The sequence below is a fragment of the Antedon mediterranea genome, chromosome 10 (genome assembly GCF_964355755.1).
Source record: "Antedon mediterranea chromosome 10, ecAntMedi1.1, whole genome shotgun sequence".
In the NCBI taxonomy this organism is placed as follows: domain Eukaryota; kingdom Metazoa; phylum Echinodermata; class Crinoidea; order Comatulida; family Antedonidae; genus Antedon; species Antedon mediterranea.
In genome coordinates this window covers 1436404-1461658 of record NC_092679.1, presented here as the reverse complement: position 1 = coordinate 1461658, position 25255 = coordinate 1436404, and the positions used below count along the sequence as shown (strand labels likewise).

General features: G+C 30.3%; 1 protein-coding gene across 1 annotated transcript; it reads left to right on the top strand.

Annotated features, from left to right (window-relative positions):
* Positions 1-1200: 1200 nt before the first annotated feature.
* On the top strand, positions 1201-24426 carry LOC140060820 (uncharacterized). The gene is made up of 6 exons (XM_072107169.1): positions 1201-1702; positions 5417-5616; positions 8430-8668; positions 11187-11385; positions 19496-21649; positions 22559-24426. The coding sequence occupies exons 1-6, from the start codon at positions 1204-1206 to the stop codon at positions 22658-22660; spliced, it is 3393 nt and encodes a 1130-aa protein (XP_071963270.1). The 5' UTR covers positions 1201-1203; the 3' UTR covers positions 22661-24426.
* Positions 24427-25255: the final 829 nt, after the last annotated feature.

Genomic DNA, 25255 nt, shown 5'->3' with positions numbered 1-25255 from the left:
TTTCAATTCTTATTAATGGGTTAAGTTTGCTGTTATATGCACATAAATTTATATATAAATAAATAATAATAATAATAATATTAATAATCCTATAAAATACATTATTTTATTTTCAAGTTTTAAAACCATTTTAAAATTTATATTCCAGACCTATTTAATAAGTAGGCCTACATAATTTAATTAAATGTTTCCACTTGTGGTGTTACTAGGTTAAGGTTACAAATATAATAATTAATTAACTATTATTATGACTACTACTCTAATTGACACATTACAAATATTTTTATAAGTGAATGCTTATATAGTAAATTGCCAGAAGGCACTTTAGGTTTTAGTTTCAATTCATTTTGTTTATAGTAAATGTACAGTAATTGTTGGATTAAATCTTTATAAATAAAAGGTGTGCAAACATATAAATCAAAAGTGTGTACAAATATCTATAATTGTAAATCAAAGTTGTGCGAACATGTTAGAAATTAAAAGTTTGTAAAAATATCTATAGTTAAAAATTAAAGATGTACAAACATATTTATAGTTAAAAATTAAATGTGTTTACTACATATTTATAGTTATAAACATATTTTCAGTTATAAATAAAAGGAGTGCAAACATATTTACAGTTATAAATTATATAATGTCTTCAAGGTAGTCAAGATAAGTTACATAATATTTAAGTACATTGAAAATTACAACATTTGATCTTTATTTTTCAGCCCAAAACCAACTCAACAATTAAAGATGATAAAAGTTGTGGAATAGTACGAAGAAGAGAATACAAGCAAGATGGGGCTCTTTGCTTCAAATATTTTAATTGGATTTATTTGGACGTGCATTGTTGTGTCAATTTTCCTCAACGTTTTTTGTCTTGTCGTTCGTTTGTTGCAAAAACGAGAATGCAGAATCACAAGCTTCTTTTTACACAACCTGTGTATCGCAAACTTTTTAGTGTCCGTGTATCTGATTCTGATTGCTGCAATGGACGCCATCTTCTCGCTGGACACTCAACCGGAACGACTTCAACAGTTTCAGCCTCTTTGCAATGTAACAGGATTCATAGGAACGTTGGCTTTTAACATTACTCTGACGATTATGATCACAATGGCTACGAACCTTCTCCTTGGCAAACTCTTCCCAAAAAAGTTCCGTAGAACAAAAAACTATCTATCATTTTATAAAATCTTAATTTTATTGGAATGGGTAGCAATGTTTGGCTTATCTTCCGTTCCATACCTTCCTGTGCAATATTTTAAACCCACCGTGCAAACATATTGGAACACTTTGTGTTTAGTGCTCAGACCACCGCAAGAATCTTTGTGGATTTATACGTTAGTCTTGTTCTGTTACTCTGCGTTTGTCGTTCTCACAATCTCACTGGAAATATTGTTAATAATTTGTCAATTACAACGACAGAAAAACACATTGGTAATGGCCATACCGATGGAAGCACGCGTTATAAGGCGTGAAATAGTATTTGCCAAGCGTTTTTCGTTCATCATATTAGCAACCACTGTTTGTTGGATTCCCGTATTGGTTATTGGATTTAACGCGTATGCTGGTTCGTCGATAAGCACGGGATTAATCCAGTGGGTATTTGGATTTGTGTTACCGTTTGAATCGATTGTTAATCCGTTGCTATATCTTGCGACGCTCGGAATGGAGCAAGGACGAGTTGGTCTTTTTCTACATTCTTGTAAACAAAAAGGTATAATACATCAATTTTTTTTAATGTGTAAAATGATATATAAAAGATGTGATTCAAACTCCTAATAAAGATTATAGATTATTTTATTTTTACTTTTTGATCAATATATTTGATTCCGTAACTGTTGCTAGGACTTGGTTCCCATTTGGACGCATTTCAACAACGTAGGCATAACCTAAGTTAGTTGTTGTGATTGGTCAAATTACTTGCAGTGAGATTACTTCCATGCCTTGCTTAAGAAGGAACCAAGCTTTAGCAATGTCTCGTTGTTAGGAGTTTGAATCACATGGCAATAATAGATAAAATGTTGTTGCATGTTATCAGTAGGGAATTCCTTATAGCAATGTCTGTTTTCAAGAGAAAGTAACCTTTTTTACTGCAAAAACAGTGTTAGATTACCTTTTCTAACTCCTATAGATTTTACAAAAAAATAGAAATAAAGAAATGTTGTATAATAATCCAATTAATTTCTTTGTTAATGTACACACTTGACCTGAAGACTCCAATGCATTAATCCGTTCTAATCAACAATCAAACACAATCTTATATTGGTACATTTCTTTACAGATTTTCTTACCATTGTTTACTTTTTAATATTACCCTGGTTCAATGCTTATCAAAGGATCCCACCCTCCAGATTAAATCTACAAAGCGTGTTTTCTTTTTCGGCAACTTTGATTTTTTCCCCCTTTTTTTAACCCATTCAATTACGATGTAATTGTAACTGTTTAACCCTTCTTAAATATTTTCTATTTCAATTAAGTCAAATTTGTTCGGCAACTATTTTAACAACAGGCTTATATTATATTACAATTTTGATGGGAATTGGATTAAATTTAGATATTTGTTTATAGAAATGTCACTTTTCAAGTATTGTTTCAGAATTAGATGATTGTTAAAAATAGTGTAGCACTAGTTTTAAAAAAGAGGTATATATATTATACGGTAGTAGGTATACTTAAATGAATATGTTTTTACACAAAATTTAAAACATAGATGTTGTGTAGTATAGTTATTATTTATATTTCTGCTTTTTCAAGATTTCTTCAGGTTTTAGGCTACAGGCCAAATCCATGTTGTCAATAAAAACAATTCCAGGTGTTGTCAATGTGTGATCTCGCATAGCATTGATCAAGTTTCAAGTTTAGATAAATCGAGAGATGTTTTAATAACATCCAGGGGCCAATTAGCTCTCTTAATTTATTGAAGGTTGTTAATGTAGGCAATGCAAGTTTAGTCTGAAGGACTTTCTTGGTTGATACTTGATTCAGTCAGTAATGCAGTAACATTAAGAAGAGCTTTATTAAGATACTGTATAGGTTGTTGGTTATTGATGTTTTAGTAGTTGTACTCCTGAAAATAAATTGATGTATACACAATATGACAATGTTAGTGGTCAAACGTCCAATGCCATATGGTCAAGTGCCCAGGAACAACTACTACAACTACTCCTCTGTGACTTCCACAATATGTTGTCTGGACAGAGATTAAGACTGTAAAATGTAAATAAGAGCAGAAAATTAACTTAATATGTAATTTGTGTAAATTACCTTTAATAAACCCAGATCATGTTCACACAAATAAAAAATACAATAACAACTAATCTCAAATACTTTTACAATAAATTGGATTGTAAAAATTAAGGAAAATTTCACAAGTTAAAGGTGTTGTATTTCAATCTTTAGATTATAACAGCTTTTTAAAATAATTAAACCCAGTTTTTCACAAGTTCTTAATATAAGTTTGCCTCATTGGTCAAGTTTACCTATTGTAGTCTGCTTCTATGGAAACACTCGACCATTCAGAACATTTTAACAGGAAATCCGATTAAGTTAGCAGGCTAACAAGCAAAGTTTCATTGCAACACTGGAATTTTAAGTGCTTCTTAAATCAATTATTTAACTAAAATACACATTGTTATGAACAATTAACTAATTGTAAATAATCTAATTTAAGTTTGGTAATCACTGTTAAGTTAAACAATTAGTACAACAATAATTTGAACACAACCCTAAGGTGTCAAACTCAACTTTTCATAACAAAAATGCTTGTCAATGTCATTGTCAAGTAATTTTAAAAGGTTGTTTCTTGTTTTCTGCAGAATTATTATATGGCATAAAATAGAAACCTTTTCAATTACCGTATATCCTCTGGTTAAATCCCACCCCACTAGAACACAAAATTGGGCCAACTTTGGGGGTGGGACTATACCCGGAGAAACCCTGGTACTGGAAAACAGATTATTGGTAAGAATATTTTGTAAAAACTCATCTGAACTGGCTAGAGAGGGACTTACATCCAGACCAAAAGTCAATACTGGGACTATACCTGGGATATGCCGGTTTGTAAAATCAGACATAAACTAGGGGGTGGGATTAGACCAGAAGTGGGATTACTGTATACCCGAAGAAATATAGTAGTTCTTAAGTTTGTTGCTTGTTTTCTACAGAATATACTTTTAATGGCATAAAATAGAAGCCTTTTTAATATACTGTATATTGAATACAACAAGGTTGCTGGCAAGCTTTCTAGCATTCTTGATAGAATAAGTGTCCAAGTATAATTGAAAACATGATTTATACTAATTAACACAGCTATGCTTTCCTATCATTAATTACGGTATAGAAAATTATAATTTCTCTATTATTATGTACAAATATTACACATCATATGCTTCATCATTATTTATATTAATTATTGCATAACTCAAGGCTGTAGCGAGAGGTTAAAAACAGATGAGGCAAAATGCTTAAATATACGGTAATTATTAATATAAAATATGAATATCTCTATGGGGGAATTGGGATGGGAAGTTAATATTTTTCAGACGAGGCGACCTCCTTGTCTGCCTCATGCTACTGTAGCTATGGTTACTATTCTTTTTTAATACAAAAGAGTACTGTATAGTATTCTAAAATATTTTTGGGCTGTTTTTAAATAAATTAAAATTACATTTTCTATATTGACCTATTGCTATAGTAGGCCTAACACTCTTTAATAGGAAAGATAAAAATAAGTTTTGTATTTAAGTATAAATTAATTGATTTTTAAAAGTATTTATCCATCATCATATCCGGAATGATTTTATGTCATCACCTGTTCGGGAACAAGTTGTTTCCTTTTATTCAGTAATCAATGACACAATGATGACGAGGAATATCTCTCCATTTTATGTGCATCGTAACACCTGTTTGTTGTCTTGTCAATTCTACAATACTCATCAATTAGTACTGTAATATTCTTTTATGATACGAGTAGGTCTTTCATGACATTCTTTGTACTTCTATAAAAGAAAAGTGAATTTGGTTTAATAGTAATTTAGACTAATTCCCACCAGTAAAATGGATTGATAAGTATTCTATAAATTTAAGCTTGTGTTTGAATTTTTTTTTTTTACTTTTCCTGTTTGTACGTTTTTTGATATGAATGAAATATTTTTGAAATAAAAGAAATTGAAATTGAATTGAAAATATGATTCAAGATGTATTAAATTGATTACATCTAACCAATATTACACAGTATATAACTCTTAATTACTAATGGGCACCTGATATCAAATTTAATGTGAATTTTAGCCGGATTTGTTATATAATTTAATGGAATTAGTCATCTTTGTCTTTAACCTCATATTGTCACATTTTATAAGTCAATTTATCCATGTTTGCTGGTTTATTTGTTCTTAGCAATAAAAGTGAATGAAATATTTGTTTTTAGTATCTGGAAGTGGAACAACTATTAAAATGAAACTGCAGCAACTGACTGGATCAGTAAGTATGCCTAGAGATATGTACATCTGTAGAGAACCAGATAATGACCAGATTGAGAGTCTTCAAAGATCCACCAAGTCACCACCACCAACTGATGTCAAGTGGCTGCAGACACTTCAGATGGCTGGCCATGAAAAAGGAAAATCGGTAAGTCTTCAATTTGCTTATTTTTTTCTGAAATTTGCTAATTTAGAAAAACCCCTTTGGAAAATAAATTTCATAGTTAATTATCCTGGTTGTTAATTGTTGTTGTTAACTGTTAGTTTGTTGTTGATTTTTATGAGAATTGTGAATTTGCTGGATAAGGTGGTTGGACTTGATATCTGTTACTTTATTTGGTAACTTGAAAACAAACTCTAATTAAAATTAGTTTGTAAAAAAGTTACGTTAGAGGTTAGTTACCCAGCATGATTCATCCAAAATTCTCAATTTAAAGGTTAAAAAAATGTAATGTTTAGATTAGAAATGACATTTCAGATAAAAAGGATTTAAAAATGATACTGTGTAGGAATGATAGAGTTAACTTTGTTTTTCTTATTTTCTGACACAATTGATAATTGCATTGTAACTCTGTGATGTCAAATCTTTGAATGCAGTTGATGATTACAAAGGTCTTTCAATGTCAGTAGCACATTTTTATCAACGACATCATGAATCAGCAGATAAAATAAACAAAGTGTAAAAAATAACTAAATTAACTTTTTATGAGTACAAGATTTTTAAATTCAAATTTTCAAAATAAACAAATATTAAAAATGTTTTAATTAACCTTACTTACTTAATGACAATGTTGCACCATAATTATATGACTAGCAACAAATGATACTAGTTATTGTACACAACATATTGAGAAAGCAACAAGTGTTTCAGTTATTTTTTAGGTTTAAGTTTAGTTTTGTAATTCTGTGTTAAGTTAATTTGATATTAAGGTTCAGTAAGATTAATTTCAATACAAAATCAAAGGAACATGATGAAAAGCAGAAACATACATTGATCATAAGTGAGAATCCCATGACAAATGAGGTAGGAAATGCGTACATTTGGCGCCAACAGGTGCCAAATGACTCCTTAGTTCACTGAGCTTAGAAATGATGAACTATTTGAAAATTGACATCTATGGGTAAGGAGATGTGGTAAACTGTAAAAAAGAAAATCAAAGGATGATTTTAAACATTTGCTAAAATCTAACAATTTATTGATAAGTATAGTAAATGTATGTTACTTGATGAAAACATCTGACCAATCAGGATACAGTTACTAACGTTGATGAACACAGCATTTAGTTAAATTGTACAGTATTCCTCAAAGTCTATCTGTGTTTGGTATGTTTTTGAATGAAAATTGTAGTGGTAATCGTGGTATAGTTTTTTCATAATCTTACTACATAAGTTATAACAACCGAAAGTATTTGAATTTGGACGTTATTAATAGTCGGAATGGTCAACGGTTCTTGATGAAAACCACAACTTTCTAAAGTCTTTACCATGTCAAGTCATGACATTGTATAATTGCTTGTCAGTTGTTTTGAAATTAAACTTAATATAATGATAGTGTATTACAATACGTATGTTTCATCATGTGTTCGTGTTCGTCAATCATATAGATTTAACGTATGATGATACCGTACCTCGTGTTAGGTGGTGTAGAGGCCAAGGACATATCTAAATAGTGATCAGAAGATCATGCTAGTAGTTTCCAGTTTAATATACTAGAAGTAGAAATTACGCTTTTAAATATTAGGTAGATCTAGATTTTACAACACAGGAATTAAATTTCAAAATTCAACAAACATTTATTTCATGAAATGCCATACAATTAATAATGAGGACCTACCTCGAAGTAAACTTGTCTCAGTTGGCCCTTTAACATGGTCACACAAAATAATAACAAGTAAGAATATGAGGCATCTACAGTATATTTATTATTTTTTGTATTATTTGTGAATCTAATTCTCCGAATAGCAAGGAACAACATTTAAACTATTAGTATTCAAAATTGGCCCAAAAACATTTTTTCCACAAAGCCGTACTGTTGGCCTACTAAAGTAGGAGAAGGAAGTTTTCCCATACTCCCTTAGGATAATTTCACGCATTTATATGGATTATGAAAGTAGGAAGACGTCAGGTGGAAGTGTAAACGATAGTTGGAACAGTTTACGAAACAGGTGTAGTAATTAATAACTAGATTACACCACTTTAGCAGATTATATTTTCTGGAAAATTTATGTTAACGGAACAAGTAGAAGAAGTAGATATTACTGTATGTATTCCTGTGTATGTTTTCGGTAATAATAATACACAAAAACCAAGAAAACAAAATCTTTTAATAAATAATGTTTATATCTATGCGAGTAATGTTATTGTTAACATTATGTAACTACATTAGTTGATCATAAAAAGAAAGCGTCCACGGAATCTGATTTGCAAATGAGTTTGTTACGTTGCTCAACAGACACCCTTACGCAACAGGATACTGTGATAGACATGATTTTATCTTATTATTAACACACCACTACTTATCATCTAACGAGAACTTGATCTTGTACAGAAACAAAATAAACAGGATTTTACAATACTATACATTTTAATTTAAAATAAATATATATTTTTCCCAAAAAACGTGAGAAATATGAATAATTATTATTTATTCACTTCTCATGAAATGACGTTAAAAGATAAATAAACGGTTCACTAGTTTTTCTTTATATTACGGTTTTAATAGGTAAATAATTTTTCCTGGTCATATTGTTAATAAAAAATAACAATGATGTCACATTAAAGTGGCTTTGGTCAAATACATGTATAGAGCGTTTTGTATTTATTTGATTAAATAAATTATTTAAATTATATCATTTCTTCAATTGTTTTACAAACGGTAGAGAGGTTTGAAATGTAGAAATTGAAGTGAAAGGGGAAATTATGGTTATTTCTAGAATTCTTAATAATTTTATCTCTTTACAGATGTTTGGGAAGATAGAATGGACGTCGAGGACAAGCAATGCGTCCCGTCAGGGCATGATAAAACTCTTCTCAAAATCTCACTACAAACGCTGGAAGAATGAGATTAGCACATTAGAGAAAATCACATTCGCTGGAGGCCATCCGAACGTATTAATGAAACACTGGCATTCTGACAATCACAAAACGATTGTTATTGGCGGCCCACCGAGCACGCAGTCCAGTATATTAGCAGTTGAAAGGTAGATTGTTTATCGTTTGATTGATCTTCTCTTTAGATTTAGTTAGTTTGTGTTTATTAGTTGCATGAATTGTAAACCATTTCCCATGTTCATTATAAACAGTACTATAATTAAGATATAATTCTGTCTAGTGTTTTTAAAGGAAGAGGTCTTGCTTTATGTAGTGTATGTATATTGATGATGAAATATGAAAAAAAAAACTCATGAGAGTGGTCATAGTGTGAAGTTTTGCCATAATTTATTATTATTTGATTGACATATATTTGTAACTTAATCAAAATTGAAAAAACACCTTTTTAGTGAGTAAATTTAATCTGTAAACTTGTTTAGTCTCCATTATATTTTAATCACTTTGAAACCATCTGCTGCTTGCACTATATAAATACAACAACATTAACATTAACTTGATGATTTTTCATTCCAAACATTTGGATATTTCAATATTCTTTTTTATTTGCTATTTTATTTACTTACACTGAAATAAAATTATTAATTGAATAAGCTTTTAGACGACTTTGTTTTGAACGCGATTCAAGTTTTAGCAGTTCATCTGGGAATTAAATTGAACATTTTTACTGCGAGTATAAAACAACTTCATCCAAGAGAGAAAATGCAAACAGAATTTCTTGGCAAATATTCTTAAAATTAATTACTTGGGATGAAGAGGTGATTATACCGCTTACAAGTTACAGTAATGAAAGTTTTTAATATTAACTAATAATTAATAATATTCAAATTGTTGTATCTAATATAGACAGCATATATGCTATTTATAACTCTAAACATCTCAAAATGTTAATGTTAATCTGTATTAAAGTTTTCAAAATCATAAAACTCTGCTTTATTCCAAAAAAGTTTGGATTGGCCATTTATAGTAATTTCTTCAAGAAGTAAAAATAAGTTTGCCATGATGCAATGTAAAGTAGTCCTACTGTTAAATTTAATTATTGGAATTATGAAATGACTTTATGTGAACGTGACGGACATGATGAAATGTTTGACAAGATGAGATCAGAATTATTAATTAAAGGAAGCAAGTCAAGGATGTGGTTGAAGAAAACACAGGAAAATTAAAAATGAGAATTTATCATAAAAATGATGAACTGATGATTATTATAATTAAATATGAAATTATTTTAAGCAATCATATTTTTGTTGTAACTAAAAATTAATAGACGACGTAAAATATATATGGGCGCATCACATTTTGTTGTCACATAAAGTTTGATAGTGTAGACAGAGCTTTAAATGAGTAAAACAAATGGACAGATACATGAATTGCCAGTATGCCGATAGTATTAGTTAGTAGGCCTATAAGTAAATCACGGGTCATGTAGTAATAAGAAAGTAGATATAGGGCTACACTTTACCTATAAACTTCCACACACACATGTCCATCTTTATTACGCCTTCAGTGTCCTAGACATATTCCACCTGCGGTATTGTATGTAGTTTTACCTGTAAGTGATTATCAATAAAAACAATCAGTTTGCATGAGGGCACAGCAAACTGATCAACTCAACGTGTTAGAACATCAAACACGAGAAGGTAAAAGAAATGTGTAACTCGTCCAGCATTTCACCCCAGGCGAAATTGTTTCAAATTCATGCACTGTTGGAATACCAATCACTCTGAAAATGATTATGTTATCACCGTAGAGTAAATACCTTTTGAAATGAAAATATAAAAGATAAATTAATCAAATATGAATTTATGATCAAATTTGAATTTTCTCATTACGTTGATTATGAATTGATTTGATTGGACAGTAGGAGGTGGTGTATTATATTGTTTTGTTTTCGTACACATGTTTTTTAATTTTTCATTGGTATGTCAGAGTTCAACGCTCGTTCGTTCATCATTAAAATAACCAGGTGTTCAAATTTGACTAAGTAATTATTTTTTTACTCTTGGACATTGTCACATTGTTGAACTTGCTCACGTGTACAATGTTATTCTTTTGTGACTAATTTTTACATTTCTCTAATCTAATTATAATCTTTTATTAATTTATTTCCTGATGACATATTTGTCCCCTCAATAGTGACATGACAGAAGAATGGAATGACAGCTTATTCTCAAAATTGAATTAATTATAAAATTAATTGTAATCAAAATTAATCAAATGAATTGCAAAACCTACAGAAATCAAATTTAATCATAATGATGAACTTTATAAACACACCACTATGTGTACAACAAAAGTGAAATGTGGGTACAAGAATATTGCCCTTTAAACCGTTTAGCAGTTAAAACAGCTCATTTTTTTTGTTCCATGATAAACTGAATTTGAGTGATGTTTCATAGTAGGAAATATGGCGTCCAGCCAATAGATTTTTGGTTTAATTTAACTGTTTATTTTATAAGTGAAAACATTAATTTTGGGGATTTTTTTCTACGGAAGTGATTAACTTGATTAAAACTACAAAATGACTTATTCAAAGTCTGATTTATTAATTTTTATTTTTCATGTTTAAATGAATGAATATTAATTAAATAATCTTGATTTCTTTCTCAGATATTTATGTAGTCCATTTTTTGAGTATGGGAACCTGCAGAACTTTCTACTAGAGCACCAGCAGGGTAAACTGACAGACACAACCATTCACAAAATAACCAGTCACATTTCAGAAGGTCTCTGCTTCTTGCACTCAAGAAACATCATCCACAATAGAATACAGGCAACCAATATTCTGATTGGTGGAGGAAACTCTAAGGTAATTTTACTAAACTTTTTTTATTAAATATAATGATAATCAAATATTCATTGCTAAAACTTTGTGGAATTTCTAAGGTATCTCCTTAATAGGAGACTTATTTCTATGAATTATATTTTTAATATTTGATGTTTGTGTGCAATTTTGCTGGATTCTATCGTTTTTTTCCTATTTTTATGGTTGTATTTTTCTATTGATGTTATTGGACGCAATTCAATTTTTTACTGCAATGTCTTTTCAAAATAAACCAGAATAAATGAAAGATGAATAGTAAATAGGATTGTACTGTATTGAATTTATAAACAGGGTGTAGATAACGAAATGGTCACATGAATTTAAATGAGTAATAGTTGACAACATAACAAATTATCGCTAATCCTCTTCATGACATATTTAATATATTTCTATATATCGCTACAAGACAAATCACTCCCTGAACTTGGTAAGTAAATCTTATAATGCATTTAGGAAGGTTGTCTATTAAAAATCTATTAATCTCATAAATATGACCCTGTTAATATTTCTAAAGACCAGAAATATTTTTTCAAAAACCTTGTGAGGCTTTCTTTGGTGAAATGTATCCATAATATGGAAGTGCTTCCGGGCAAAACAGTACTGATACTTTTGTTTTTATATTTAATTTCTTCAGGCTATTTATAAGACAACGTTTCATAAAAACATGTTGTTTAGTTGTGATTATTTTCTGTTTAATTTAGACAGAAACTACATTTATTTTAGTTGTACTGTAGTAACAAATTTAATAATAATCTGCTTCTATGATAAAGATGTAGTAGCGTTATAGCTACTGTACTGCGTTCTCCAAGGACATTACTGTATGAACTACTTTTTTATACTATTTTTTACAGACTATATTATATGTTAGCGTTCCCTGTTAAAAAAACATTGAGCCGCCCTTGAGTGGATTATAAAGATTTCATGTCAATATTTTCAATTTTGCTCGGATACAATAAATATGCTAGTCAAGCATCAAGTTTAATTTTATATTTGTTTAGTTTAATTGTAGAGGACATTCTAGAGTAGATCTGTATTCTTCATTGGTGTGAATCATTATTTTAACCGTACATAATACCAGAGGGCAATGTATTGAAGTAAGTTCAACTATTTGTCCTGCTTCTGATGTAGGCCTGCCTACGTTGACTCATTAGCCCTGAAAACATTCAACATTTTGTCTAGTCTACAAAAACACCGCAAAAATTAGCCAAGTAATGGCGTCTGAAATGTTATACTAAACAATGTTTATACATTAAGTTGTTAAATGTTCATCCTCTTTGACCGGTTATATCCATCAACATGTTTCATGAAGGATTATGGGTAAATATAAAACATTAAGACTGTTGATTGGTGCAATGAATTATCGTACGGAAATAATAAATCTTTGTTTAAAATGATTTTATGTACACTATTCCATTTCCATTTATTAAATTATTCAATTCACAATTTTAGCATTTGATTTTCAAAATAAAGTTAAACTAAAACTTGATAACCTTTGGATTCGAACCAACAACCTCCTATACACTATGTAAATACCATTCTTATTCATAATGATGTGGTTTTAGTTTGTGTTTATCCTAGTGTCGATGTTTACAGCACCCTGACTAGCAATCAACAGGAAATTAATATCATATGATTATTTAGTTCAGAAATTAGTAAATTTAACGCATATTACAAGCACCCAATAGCTTGTAAGGGTTTAAAAATAACATTAGGCAACATGTTTTGCTTTATTTATATTTTATATTTAACACAAAATAAAAAAACATTATCATTTAGTTACAGTTGTCTACACTATCAAAAATTATGTGACAAAAAAAATGTAATGTACCCATATATGGACATGATGTCATATCACTACCATATTTGGGCATATCACTACCATATTTGGGCATATCACTACCATATTTGGGTGTATCAACCAGTTTGATTGTGTAGACAGAGCTTTGGTTCTTCTTTGAGCATAAAACAGTACATATCAGATATTGACCTGATTTCTCTTAATTTTTTCTTAGTCACTATATATTAAATCAGTTTACTCTCTGTTCGCACACGTCGTCTTAAACAACTAGCTTTTATTAACTGACAAAGTGCTTTGTGTTCCTAAAATTTATTCTATGATTCACTTTGAATCATTTACATTTTGGCCGCTTGCCTTAGTTTCCCACAATCTTAGAGACAATCGTCTCTTGTGATGACAATTGGGACCCCACCCCCTTCCCCTTCTCCCAACTTGTACTTTGTAGGTGGGGGTATGAAAATAGATTCAACCTCAATATGAAATTATATTTGTGTTGGTTTATCTAGTTAAAGCAATCGTCATTGAATAGGCTTACACAAAACAAACGAGAAATAAAAGAAAACACTTTTCTGTATTTGAAATAGTATCCTTAGTCTCTGTATGTAGAGCATTGGTAATCAAGCATGATATTTAACGCATGTTTGAACTTTTGTCCTATACTCTACGAGTCATTACCACAAATTCTTCATTAGGTTTCATTAACGCTGCCAAGCAGGTTGGTTATTGATTTTTGTATATGTTTTAGAAGCAATAAAAGGATCCATTATAGAATAAGAATTAAGATTTACAGATTGTTTGAAATAAAGTGAGAAGAAATTAACTACCATGACAGTATTCATTTATTCATGAAAAAATATTCAGAAAATACACAGCTTAAAATTATATAGTTATAAATTGATGGTGGTTTTTTTTTTATGTTTGATGTGTATGAAATTTAAAAAAAATGTATAGGCAGGAAAGAAAAGACATCTTTCAACATTTTCATTGAAACTTACCAACATATTTGAGGGACAAATCATTGTGGGAGAATCTAGTGATCTGTTCTCCTTTAAACTTACATTTTAAAGAGAATATGAAGGTACTTTAGAAACTTGATGAAAAATGATTAAATCAATATTATTATATAATGAATACAGAAAGTGCCAAAAGTCTTTTAGTTATTAAGTTATCAACGATATCAATCTGGATTTCATTCTGACTAAACTCAAGTTTTCTTAATACGTAAATAAGGTCATAAACTATTCCAGATTGTATTTATAAAAAAGTTACATTCATTCATTCAACAACTTACGAGAAAAATAAAGTCAATGTAATTACTCGACCGTGATGAAACAAAGGAATCAAAGAGTAAACATCAGAAGTTGTGATTAGACGCGTTATTAATGTAAATCTGATTATCGAGCGAGCACGCCATGCGTAGCGTGTCCAAACAGATGAAATGATGTGTAAACGTTGTAGTGTAATCGCATCTGCTACAAATTGAGTTCAACAATCAGAACAAGTGCTTGTTGATGGTGAGCCTTTGCATTTATTCTGTCAGGTAGATTTGGAATCTTGAAGAACAGAAATCTGAAACTTTCATTGTTCTTTGTTTAAACATGTTCAGTTAAGGATTAAATATAGTAAATGTCTTGCAAACAAAATATCAATTAATAAAATATCAATTAACTTTTCATTAATTTGGAGTAATCATTGTATAAAATCTCTAAAACATAAAACAACAGAAAACCGGCTTCTTCTCCCTGGTGTATTTTCTTACAAGGTCCTTCGTGAATTCTCTGATATTCTACAAAATTGCCTTTACACTTCACATTTTGGTTTACAAACTTGTTACAAGTTGTTCCTTTTTGCAGCTGTAATCAGAATAAGGCAAGGTGTTTGATTTACATACTTTGAGACAAAGGTGTCGTGACACCTTGTTGTTTAACTCCCAAGAGAGGTAAACTGTATATCAGCATCACAGTAGATTCAATAAGATTTAGCTGTCAAGATCTAATTAGATTGTATTGCTAAACTGGTGTAATATCCAGTCATAGGGTGAAACGGTTTGCCCCGTGGAAGATAGAGGGAAATCGGCAAGTGTTAGTCATTCAGTAAAAGGTCTTTGCCATTTTCTAATGCGTTTAGGACGCTAGTCGTTAAAAATTTAAACAATGTTTTGGTTTTGTATATAGTTAAACACTTAAAAACAAACACATAACAATTGAAAATGTAAACTATTTTGTTAAAAGATATATTGTCCCCTTAATTACTGTAATAAAATTTAAAAAATTTATTTATTTGATAGAATTGTAAATTTAAAAATGAAGTCAACCAGAAGCTGAAGGAGTGAATCTAGATTTCTTGTAAAATTTGGTTGAAAAATGATTATTTAAAATTTATTATTATTTTTATCTTTTTTTTTAATCAAATTCATTTTTTCCCATTTTCTTTGTGACAAACTTTAGTAACTTCATTACAAATATAAAATTGCCTCTTCATTGTTTGATTTATTCTTTCGTATTTGTTCATGTTTTGTGTGATAATACATCTTTAAAACACAATACTATTCACTCAAAAATTAACTTGCACCCTGATCTCAACATCATTTTGTATATTTGATTTCCATCCTGATAATTTGGACTTAAATGAAAGTACTGTATGATGTCCGTATTTTCACTCATCAAATCACATGTATTTTTATCACATTATTAAATTCAATTTCACATACTTTCAAAATCCAAAAATATATTTCTTGATTCTTTACGAGATATATTTATAATACCATAAAACATGTCATAATAAAGCAATAAAACGATGTAAATCTTTTGTTGCATGACATTCAGAAATAAAATTGCTCATATCCTGGGCAGCATCTAATCAAGTTTGCGTAATTCTGCGAGAATACAACCCTGCTGTCTGGCAGTTTTTATGACATTCATTTGATTTTAATAATCGTCCGATTTTATCCGGCTAGTTTGCAACAACATTTTATAAATCTCTTTGACATGTTAATTTCCTTACTTTTGATTAAGTCACTTCACATGTGTTTTTGTGTCGGTCTTTAACATTATTTTTAAATCTGATTGACACTCTGTCATGTTACAGCAGTATTTTCACTATTTACTGCAATAGTATACTACACGCTTCAAATAGAAATATCAAACTGTTCTATACCAAAGTAAACTTAGATTACTGCAGTATTGTACTAGAATTACTGCAGTACCACACTAGATTATACAGTCCTTTCATTTATTAAATTAGTTTGGAGTGAAAATTCTTTACTCTATGATTGGAATCATGTTTTTAATTTTGTTCTCGTCAATATGTTTAGCAGATATTCTTGAATCAGTATCTATAATGTGTATACAGTATCACAGGCACATTATGGGATACAGTGTCACACATGTATCATAGGCCATAGCTTATCCTAACATAATACTCCACATACAGTATGATACATGTGATACTGTATTACAGAATTTGTCATGATACTGGACAGTAAATGCCATGTGGAGGTACATACACTGAAAAGAACATTTTATAACAATCTGAATGTTATGCCTTTTGGATGTGTTTACAATTTTTAGCTTCTTATTTTAAGTGTTTTGTATTAGTTGTCTTGTCTTGCCTTGCATCTTGGTCCCCCAAGCTGTGACCTTAAGGATGTTTGTTACATTCATATGTTTTTATTTGAAATAAAGAATAATGATGAACTGATGAAGGGCTAGTGTTGCCCCGAAAGCTCTGCTAACTTTTCTGGCTGTTTACTTTATCGTTTTGATTTAGCTTTTCGCTTTTTTTTTTGTATCTCCATTGAGATCCAGCCACTGATACCCACAGCATTGTCATTTTTTTCTGTAATTTGCCTTTGGATTTATATATATATATATATAAATCCAAAGGCAAATTATGTCATTTTTTTCAGTAATTTGCCTTTGGATTTATATATATATATATATAAATCCTAAGGCAAATTACTGAAAAAAATGACAATGCTATATATATATATATATAGTGTCTTTGTCAACATTCAGTCGATCCCAGCTGTTGTGAACATTCAGAAATGACTAACGTATTTGATCTTGGTCTATAATGTCCTTGGTCTTCTGGACTTGTCCATAGTATAATTGGATTACACTCTTGTATTTCTCAATGAGTCATCACGCCCAGGTCTTGGTACGTAGTGACGGCCCTAATGCTGGCACCGTCGTCGGCACAAATACTTTTCATTGGACATTTAAGTTTCCTATGTTGAATGTCCAATAAAAGTTTATGAATAGTTTCATTTTATATTATATTTATTTTAATTGTACATGTTTTTTCCTGGAATAATGTTTTTTTTAATTTCCTACGCAAGTAAATTAATACTCCAATTAAAATGAATTTAATTATTAGAAATGTTTTCGCCTGTTGTACATTTGTCTTTTTCTGGTACTGTATATTCAGTTGTTTTGAATTGTTATCCAAATTAAACATTTTACCTACAAAACATTAAAAAAGAAAAGTTTTGATTATAATAAATAAACTAACAACAGAATAGATGCCCAGAGTGATAACACTTTTCCATGATTTTAGTTATAAAATCCTTGGAAAGCCTAAACGCTTCTTAGTCATCCTATTTTATAATCCCGACTAAATTCCATTGGGGGAAGTATTGAGGTCAGTAGTTATTACTTAATATTTAGGTATATACTAACATAAATTTTCTACATTGGAAATATTGTTTGTTTGATATGTCATTGTTCATTCTTAACGTCCATTAAGTTCATTCCTAACTTCCATTAAGTTCATTCTTAACGTCCATTAAGTTCATTCCTAACTTCCATTAAGTTCATTCTTAACTTCTATTAAGTTCATTCTTAACTTCCATTAAGTTTATTCTTAACTTCCATTAAGTTCATTCTTAACTTCCATTAAGTTCATTCTTAACTTCCATTAAGTTTATTCTTAACTTCCATAATAAGTTCATTCTTAACTTCCAATAAGTTCATTCTTAACTTCCAATAAGTTCATTCTTAACTTGCATTAAGTTCATTCCTAACTTCCATTAAGTTCATTCTAAACTTCCATTAAGTTTATTCTTAACTTCCATTAAGTTCATTCTTAACTTTCATTAAGTTTATTCTTAACTTCCATTAAGTTCATTCTTAACTTCCATTAAGTTTATTCTTAACTTCCATTAAGTTCATTCTTAACTTCCATTAAGTTTATTCTTAACTTCCATTAAGTTCATTCTTAACTTCCATTAAGTTTATTCTTAACTTCCATTAAGTTCATTCTTAACTTCCATTACCTAATGGTGTATATATAATAAAAGCACTCTGAGATCACTGAAAGTATGTTATAACAATGTCTTATGTTTGCTGCTGAAGCAGCCTAGAAATTAAGTCCAAGCATGATGTTTGTCTTTGATGAGTTCATTAGAAAATCTGTTTTTAGTTTTAAAAATTGTGTGAATGCAAGTAGTAATTCTTTGATCCTGGCTATTTGTCAAGAATGCACATACAATGGAATGCCTTGTTGCATTGACTTTATATTATATATTTTTATTTTTGTTCTATGATGAGCTCTTAGATTAAGATTTTTTTTTCTCTTTTGCTATGGATATATTATGTCATCATGATATTCTGAAATAAAAAGATGAATGAATTAAAATCATTCTTAACTTCCATTAAGTTCATTCTTAACTTTATTAAGTTCATTCTTAACTTTATTAAGTTCATTCTTAACTTTATTAAGTTTATTCTTAACTTCCATTAAGTTCATTCTTAACTTCCATTAAGTTTATTCTTAACTTCTATTAAGTTCATTCTTAACTTCCATTAAGTTCATTCTTAACTTCCATTAAGTTCATTCTTAACTTTTATTAAGTTCATTCTTAACTTCCATTAAGTTCATTCTTAACTTCCATTACGTTCATTCTTTAATCTTACACTTGCACGTTGTCATGTGATGATGAATCTAAAAAAATGTTTTATTAATAAAATATCCACAAGGAATACAATATCCATCAAAGTTTGTAAAAAGTCAACATTTCTTTAAAATCCCAAAGTCATTTCCAAGGAGAGATGCAACAGTTAATTAAAAATATTGGATCGAAATTGTTAATGACTTGATGATGAAGTTTGATTAATTATGTCCATATGTTCGTTGTTCACATTGCATAATTAAATATAAGATAATTAGTATGTATGACTTAACATTTATGTTTTTATTCATTTTATTATTACAGTATATTAATTTTGAAGAAAAAAAAATTTTAGATTGCATATTTAGTAGTAACAAATCACTAATTGTATATTTATTCAATTTCAGAATTCAGAATTTAGAGTGGTAATATCAGAATTCGGAAAAGCAAAGGATGTTTCAACTATCAGACGAAGAAAACGTGGAGGAACATTACAAAAGCAAGAGGAAGCAAACAGAACAATTGAAGATCATTACCTGAATGTTCCAGGTTCGATCTCCTTAAAAGTCTTTCATGACAGTGAGTGGGCGGAAAATGTGGAACTCTTTGTAGCAGATGTCCGTGCATTTGGTATTATGTTGTGTGAGATGTTGTTATGGTCATCAACGGATAATTGTCGAAAGCATCTCAGTGCTTCTGGAAAAAATAATTTTGCATTTCTTAAAGGTGATGAAGAAACTGAAAACAAATTGAATGTTGAAACTGATAAACCCGACCAAACACCTCAAGAATATTCTCCAAAAAGTGTAGATGCAGAGGTAACGTCATCACCATTGCAAATAAGAAACATAAAGTCCATCAAAGAGTCTTTAGAGCTTTCTGGTTTGAATCGATATGTTGCAGAAGATCATCCAGTAAAGACGGCAGCGTATGTCGGTGGTGGTCACAGACATCATTTTGTTCAAAGCATGCCACCTCCAGTCTTTAACGATCTTACTACCAAACATTTGGACATGCTTCTGGAGGAAGCACACAACCAAGTTATGGAAATGGAAAAAGAAAGTGAAAAATTAGAAGGTATAAACACGAGAAAACCTGACGAAGTACTGAATCATCGAGTATTGTACGATAGAAAATATCGAGAAAGTCTTGTGAATTTACTCAAAGAATTTCAGGAAGAAAACGAACAAATGAATACTTTGAAAAAACAGTGTGAGCTAACATGTGCGACAAAGAGCTTGGAAGAAGAATTAAGTAAAAACTCGAGGACACTTACAAAAGAAGTTAATAAAAAAACTGTTGAGAAGGAAAGTAATGAGTCAAGAAGTAGTTCTGATTCATCAGGAACAGAAACGGGAGATAATGATCTATTTGGTCTGGATTCAACAAACGATCTTCTACAACTCCTTCCTGATGGCTCATCAAAGAGAAAGAGCATCTGCAGCACCGATAGCGGCATCTCATCCCAACAGGAATCATTATCAAATTTTAACACAAAGAAGAATAATAAAAAAGACAATAATTCTGTACTTGGTACAAATAATAAGGTTCCGGGCTGGTCACGCCATCTGAACTCACACTCCCCAACACCCTTTCACTTTCGAAATGTTCCCAGGAGTCGTACAACGATTTACGCAAAAGGCTCTGGAGATAACGAATTACCATCCTTTTCGGTACTTAGTCAAATGATTGAAACGTGGATACAAAGCCACGCAGACCAGGATTGTGAATATCGTTCAAGTATTCTAGATGGAGTTCAAAAGAGCAGGGCTAACATCCCAGAAACGATTCCAGAAACAGATAGTGATAAGCGTTACTCGGACCTGCGTAAAGCGTGTAGTACTAGTGCAATTGATGATGTAAGTTGGCAGGAAACTGAAAAAGTCCCGTCATCACCGACTACTCCCGAACCAAAACATAAAAGTTCTCTCTCGCAATTTTATGTTCGTAAAACTGGAGCTAAAAGTCCATGTTTTACAAAAGTAAAGAACAATCCGTTACAAGTTCAATATGAAGGAAGCCAATACAGCAATCAATTATATAAGAAATGGCGTAGTGCAGATAACGTAAACATTCATAAAAATGGTGCTGCATCAGTTTGTCCAAAATGTCAGCTACCAGATGGGCCAACCACACCAGGATGTGAACTAGATATGTCGGACTCATTAATCAATTCTTTACCTGGACAATGCTGCTGCATTTCTTTAAACAACTCACTTAATCAGCCTCCTAGTCCGCAGCTTAGAAACACAATTCGGAACGAGAATATTTACACCCCGATGGTTTCCATCCAGCAAAAATTAAACTTGGACGTTTATATGGGAGAGATCCCGGAACTGTGTACCACTAACATCGACACAGCAGACATACAATACTGCGAAGTGTTCTTGCCATCTGGCATTAATAAACATCATCAGTATTATTTGGGGGAACTACAGCGACAGTTTCCATGGTTACCTGAAGTAACGGTAGATGTGCTCAGAGATGACGAGAGGAAATCGAAAGCTTTCTCAAATTGGTTGCAAATTCTGAGGCGAGACAAGGGCTACCTTCATTTACAGGTTTGTGTGTCTGACGTACATTTTAGGTTTCAATATAAAACGCATTACCAGTTATTTTCTCTAGTTAACCCTCGACCTACTGGTACTATGGTATATCTTTCAAAGGATAAACCAGGTCTACTTTATATACCATATGCATTCAATTAATTTTGTTACTATGATACAAATACAGTTTCCTGGATTCAATACATATTTCATTGCTCTGACTAACTCTTTTAAATTTAGTTGCCACATTCGATTGTCTGTCGATTTATTTTAATCCCATTATTCATGTGACTTTCTTTAATTACATTTATGTTTAACATTGTTTACCCTAATAATATGGAGCTTTTGCTGTTTTAAAAGCTTTATAAAACCATGATACACATTCTAAAGTAGTATTTAAAAAAATATGTATTTGTGTAAAATCTTGTTTTATTTGTGTCTTCCTTTTACTCAAAACAAGTTTACCATTAAATTAATTTTCAAATTCATAAAAATACATTCTGATCCTGGTCATTGACCGTTCAATAGAGTTCATTTATTATCCCAATGGGAGAACTTGTGGTCAAATGATTAAAATATTGAATTTGATTGAATTACAGAAATTCAAATTAAATTAGTAGTAATTTCTCAATAAATCTTTTTAATTTGTTTTCTTAAATTCAACTATTAATGACAATTTCTTAAATCGAGTTCATGCTTTTATTGTATTTCTCATTTCCATGAAATTATACATATGTTACAAATTAATCTGAAAATATCACTATATTTCGCAATGAGCACCACTTAGTGCAATGAGCACCACTTGGGTGGAGGACACCGACGCTATATTTATTATTAAATGCAGATTGATTGACATTTATGTTATATTGTGTTGGTTGCTGCAAAATTTATTTTTTATATTTAAAATATTTATTATATTTTCAGATGGTGAAGATTGTTGAAAGATGTTGGAGAGAGGAACCACCACTTGCATCTCAAGAGATCAAAGACCTCCTTCTTAAATGCCTTCCAGAAACTCCACTTTGAGTAGCAAGAACCAACTTAGAAAGGATAAAATAACTGAAGCGTTTATTTAGAAGCCTATTAATGTCTTAGTCCATCTAATCTCAATTACAATGGTCTCTTGCAGCTCCCTCTGTTCCTTCATTCCAAGATATCTGACCCAATCTTTTCCTTTCCATCACATACCACTTGCAGCTCCCTCTGTTCCTCCATTCCAAGATATCTGACCCAATCTTTTCCTTTGCATCATATCCCACATAGTTCTTGGATGTCCAACTTTCCCTCGCCCGTCAGGTTTCCATCTCAATATTGTTAAAAACATTGAAACAAATAATTTATATGATTGAAAATGTTCATCTGGTTATTAGAAATGTTTTTTTTTTTTTTTTACATACTAATTGTTGATTTGGAAAAAAGAACATTTCTAATAAATAATTTATATATTGACTGTCCTTACAGCAATGCATCAAACCCATATAATGTATCATATTCAACACCATACAGATGGAATGAATTGATTTAAATTTATAGTCAAGAAAAATTGAAATTAAATGCTTTCTAAATGAAAAAAACGTGATTATCAGCCATGGGGATGAAAGATTGAAACTTTCATTTTGCTAATGAGCACTAGAGTAACATGGGATTTAAAGCTCTGTCTACACTATTAAACTAGTTGGACAAAAAAGTTTGATGTGCCCAAATATGGCAGTGATATGACATCATCATGTCCATATATTGGCACATCAAATTTTTTTGTCACATAAATTTTGTTAGTGTAGACAGAGCTTAAGCAAATGTATTTCATCATATAGGCTTAGTACTTGTAAATGTACTTAAACAAACTTGTTTAAATCATGGAATGATAAATAGGCCTACTGTCTATTGGTTAAATTGGCAATTTTTTTGTCATTTAAAAATGATAGTTATTCAATTATTTTTATAATTCATATTATTTTGTGCATTGCAGTACTACATGCCTAATTAATTTATTTCACTACTAAATATCCATTATTTCCTTTTTATGTAGGTATTTTTATTTTAATTTTTTTATTTTCCTTTCTCTGTTTTTAAAACAAATTGTCAATTTTGTTTTCGATTTAATCAGGTTTTTCTAGTCAACTCCTTGGTTTGAATTATGCTTAGAAATATATATCTATTAACATATTTTTATTTATCACCTTTCGCAGTTCAAGTGTATAAATATACAGCTATTTGGGCAAAATGCGCATTAACTTGTCAGTGAAATTAATGAAAAATGATTGAACATGTGAAATGCTGTTAACAACACCATTACCCTTAATTAACAAGCGCTGCATCGTTTTATATCCATTACTCTGTATTTATATGCCAGTGTCACAAATTAGAAATATCAGAAAGCAGCCACATGAGTTATTATCCTCAATCGTTAAAACTCATTTTTTTTATTTTTTGCTTATTTCATTCATTTATAAATCGCCCTCTTTTATTAAAAAAAAAACCTCAAACTTATTTTTATTTTCACGCCATAGGATGGCATGCATCAGCTTCCTGCGCTCATATATGTTACCGAACATGCATGTTACGTTTGCGCAGATAACTTAAGATTGTTTTTTACCGATTATCTCTGTTTTTATCTTCAATTGCGAAAAATCACCTAGATAATTTGTCAAAATGACGAATCAAAATCTAGCTTACTTTATTAATGCTTCCTATTGTTATTTATTATTGTTATTGTTAATATATTCTGCAGATTAATAACATGTTGTACATAATACAGAAAGAATGTAATTATTAATATAATGTAAAACAATACAGAATATGTGATATGAAATATAATTGAATGTTATAACAAATATTTTCACTTTGAATTTATCTTCCTTTGTGACGTATAAAAAAGTACATCAACATACAAAGGTATTAATTCATACAAACATTTGATAAAAATGTGCTGAATGACGCAGCTTTTGTGCTCAAAACATCAGCTTCATTTTTTGAATAAGTTAAAAGAACGAAAGTAGTCTTTTGTTTGTTCCTGCTGGCTTACGTGAAATATAAAAACTTGAAATGTTACTATTTTAAGAATACACGGGGGGACTATTAAAGCGGGCTAAAGAAGTGTGGTTTTGAGTGTTGCTTACACACACACACACACGTGATAATCATAAGACTAGGAAATATCTGATGATGCTATAAGTGACGTCATATCACTTTTTCCTGTACAGTATACAAAAGCATAAAAACATAGATTTATTGAAAACGTATACATTTAAAAACACTATTCATACATTATTTTGTTAATATATTAAATCGATACAATATTTTTGCAGAGTGTCTGAAATTAATTTTCAGAATTATCATCTGTCTTATCACGTCTAGAGATAAAATGCAGATTAAAAAGGTTTAATCTATAAAAGTGTTGAAGTGCGTGGGCTTGTTGAGAGTTCTATAACTTTCGCATGGGAAATGCACTATTGTTGGTTATTGAAACTTTATCATTGACATGCTCACTGGCATCAGAGTTGTCTTATTTTCGGTTTTTCGTTGTTTTAATCTTCAAACGTGCCACTTGTACTATTAGCTTCTGATTTTATTGCCACATATCTAAATTATCGCTTTCGTAATGGTTTTAAACTATAAAAT